The sequence below is a fragment of the Frankliniella occidentalis genome, unplaced genomic scaffold (genome assembly GCF_000697945.3).
Source record: "Frankliniella occidentalis isolate FOCC.00 unplaced genomic scaffold, Focc_3.1 Scaffold375, whole genome shotgun sequence".
NCBI lineage: Eukaryota > Metazoa > Arthropoda > Insecta > Thysanoptera > Thripidae > Frankliniella > Frankliniella occidentalis.
The window spans coordinates 191,449-195,025 of record NW_026267498.1 but is presented as its reverse complement, the minus strand read 5'-3'; the positions used below and the strand labels follow the sequence as shown (position 1 = coordinate 195,025).

Here is a 3,577-nt window from a genome sequence, read left to right as displayed (position 1 = left end):
AGCAACAGCATGCATCTCAATGCATGCATTAAATACAGCATGCATCTCCATGCATGCGTTAGATACAGCATGCATCTCAATGCATGCGTTAAATACAGCATGCATACCATGCATGCTTTATATAACGCATGCAATGCATGCTGTTGAGTTTTCAGAGTATTCACAGTGACAACAAAAACATGAGACGATGCTACGATCCTCACCGTTCTGCGATGGCGTGATGGGCCGGCACTTGCACGCGAACCTCAGCTTGCAGTGCGACTTGCGGTGCTCGATCAGCTCGCCGAGGTCGGTGAAGAGCTCCCTGCAGTTGCCGCAGATGAGGACGTCCGGATTGCCTGAGAAAGGGGAAAAAGAAATGGAAATCAAATCGCATAGAGAAGCGTCACAGGAGGTAAGCGAAATTTAAGGTTTTTGCACTCATGTTTCTATCTCTATATCGGTAAGCGCGTGACATTGAGCACTAAAGAGAATAAAAAATGTCACGTGCAACAATTTGCGTTTATCGTTCTAAAAGCGCACGCCTGTCTGAACGTTCCCGGTCCGATGGAACAAGGACGTAAATGCAGATCGACCGGCTGCACATTGCAAGAAAATACGGAGCGAGGGGAGGAAGGGCGGCTGTGAATCTTACTGTAGGTCTTAAGCAGCGACAGGTCGGCCGCGCTCACGGTCGTCGTCTGCTGCGTCGTTGTCGGGGGCGGCGGCGACTGCTGGTGCTGGAGTTGGGGCAGCTGGGGCTGCAGAGGCTGCGGTACAGTTTGCTGCTGTTGCTGCTGCTGTTGCTGCTGCTGCGTCGTCTGCTGGGCCTGCTGGGCCTGCTGCGCTTGCTGCTGCTGCTGCTGTTGTTGCTTCTTGCTGGACCGGCTGGGCGCGGCGATCAGCCTTGGCCTCTTGAGGGGCGGCGCCAGGCGCTGCGCCACCGCGGCGAACGGCGCCGTGGAGTAGTAGCTGCCAACAGAAGAGCGCGAAGCACGGCTCAGCCTCCCGCTGCGGGTCTCCCATACACACAACACGACGTCCCTCACGAGTAATAAATGTATCGCACACAAGAAAAAGGAAACGGCTTTTTGGGCCCAACACCACCCCGCCCGCCGCACTCCGCCGGAACTTATATTTCCTCCGCCACTCTGCGCGGGCCGCACCTCTTCCACCCGGCCCACCGCCACGCGACGCCCTGGGGGGCGAAAATGTAACCCCCATGTCACGAGACCCCTAAGAGAAAATAGACGTCTATTAGATGTTTAATAGACATCTACTGCTAGACGGCAATTTGTCTAATAGACGTCTTCGGTAGACATCTATTAGACCGTCTTGATTGTCTCTATCGAGGCATCTTTTAGACGTCTATCAGTAGACGTCTATATTTAGATGCCTTTTAGATGACATCTAGATATTTATAATTTTTTTATAATGCAACCTTCACATTCAAAAATAATTCTATATTTTCTTCCTCTGGCGCTTTTCTTCTTTCTCTTTGGTAGATCGTTATCTCGATTGTAACTCATTGAATTGATTAATTCTTCCTATTTTACCTTACCTTGGCCGGTTTCGAACCTCGGAACTGCGGATTGGGAACCCTCGACGCTGACCACTACGCCACGAGTTGCCTCCTACGTGAGGTCAGTCTGGTTCCGGTAGCATTCGTCTTTCCAGACTCGGGACTCTTTCCCTTCTGATTTAGAGTGGCCAAGAGACCTACCGTTGATATTACGTTTAAAGTCTGCAGGTGTTTTTTTACAAGCGAGCGCTTGGGTACAATTATCTCAAGGTGATCAAAAATTTCATACCCTGCTGCGTTAAAAATCCTAAAGCTTGAACGTCTAAGGTCATAGATGGGTTAGATTGGAGTTAGATCGTCTCGGCACGTCTAAACGTCGTCTATCGCTAGACGTCTAAGGTTGTTGATGGGATGGATGAGAGTAAGATCATCTCGACACGTCTACACTGTGTCTAGTGCTAGACGTCTAAGGTCGTAGATAGAGAAGATAGGGAATAGATCATCTAGACACGTCTACACTTTGTCTAGCGCTAGACGTCTAAGTACATAGACAGGTTAGACAATAAATAGATCGTCTCGGGTCGTCTGTTTTTCGACGAAACCTAGTCGTAGATGTGAAAAGATGTCTACTAGACCTCTTTTGGTCATCTACGTCTAGTCGTCTAAAAACTTAGACCAGCTAGACGGGCATTAGACGATCTATCGAAATCTATAGACGTCTATTTTCTCTTAGGGGGCAGCCAGCCACTCACACATATCAACGTATTCCGTCCGGGTAGGGCGTGGCGGGGCGTGGCAGGGCGTGGCGGGGCGTGGCGGGGCGTGGCGGGGCGTGACGGGGCGGGGGCGCTGTCCCGCCCTTCACCGTGGAGGTAGCCCGACCATACTCCCGCCCCGCCCATCCGTCGTCTCATCCGCGAGAGCCAGAGGCAGACCTGCCTTTCCCTGCATTTCTCCGCCGTAGAGAAATGTGTCCTCTCCCGCCCGGGCCCGTAGCGAGGTGAAAGGCAACCGTCACCGAGGAGGACGGCGGGGCGGGGCGGAGCGAAGAAACGAGACGGAGACGGCCCAGCCCTGCCCCGGCCGGGCCGTGAGCCAGGGTGTTGGGTGTTGACAAATCACAGTCGAGTCGCGTCGCAAGCCCGACTGCCGCGACTCAAAGGGGGCGACTCTCTGAAAACTGCGCGCGCGCGGATGGCGCCGCGGGTCTCTGCGGCACATTGTACAACATCGACTGACTGGGGACGGAGAGATGCGCTATCTCTTTGCGTGTGATTACACAGCGACTGGACGGGAAGAAAAGGGTGGCGGGGCGGGGTGTGGCTTTGGAGACCCTCTCGGCGCGACACCGCCGTCGTGGTCCACCCTCAGGGCCCCACAGGACCACCAGGACCATCAGGTGGACGGGGTGCCCCAAGGGGACGGGGCCCCTCCTGCAGCATAGTGTGTGTGTGGGGAGTGCGGGGGGTGGGGTTGGGGCTGACTGCAATGAACGCCACTGCCGCACGTACGGCCCCGGCTCACAAACAAACAAGCTGGCAAGCGCGTCCACGCGCACACATTAGCGCACGCATACACACACACACACACACGCGTGCACGCGTGCACGCACACACGCACGCGAGCACCGCGCGCTCCTCCCCGGCCGTCGGCCTAATGGAAGGCCACCGGCCCTATCTCTTAGCCAAGTGTCGTTTTGCGTGTCATATCTCCGGGGGGAATTTTAGCCCCAAGTTTGACACTGTGTGCGGAGGCAGCAGCAGCAGCAACAACAACAACAACAACATGTATGCGGGCGCGCATAGACACGCCATACGCCGGTGAGGAGGGGAGGGGGTTGTTTCGTGTGCAGTCTTTCCCCACCCCTCCCAGCGCCACCCCTCCCACCTTGTGTTTCACGACCGAAGGGATGAAGTAATTTTATTGTTTACGGGAAGCGCGAGCGTGAGCCATTGGCCCTGGCACCCACCTGTCCGCATTCACTGACTCCTCAGTGCCAGTCACACATTGGGCACACGACATGACATATCGGTGAGGAGGGAGGGGGCGACGGGGGGTATAGGAAGAGCGGGAGGG

At 55.1% G+C, this 3,577-nt stretch overlaps 1 protein-coding gene across 2 annotated transcripts in view; it reads right to left on the bottom strand.

Moving 5' to 3' along the window:
• Nucleotides 1-3,577, bottom strand: part of LOC113206997 (heterogeneous nuclear ribonucleoprotein C-like) — a 63,206-nt gene that overhangs the window by 2,267 nt on the left and 57,362 nt on the right. For both annotated transcript variants that reach the window (XM_052274323.1, XM_026423325.2), the window contains 2 exons: nt 635-951; nt 204-338 (listed from right to left, as the gene is read on the bottom strand). In XM_052274323.1, coding sequence (XP_052130283.1) covers nt 204-338; nt 635-951 — 452 coding nt within the window. The remainder of the gene's footprint in view (nt 1-203; nt 339-634; nt 952-3,577) is intronic.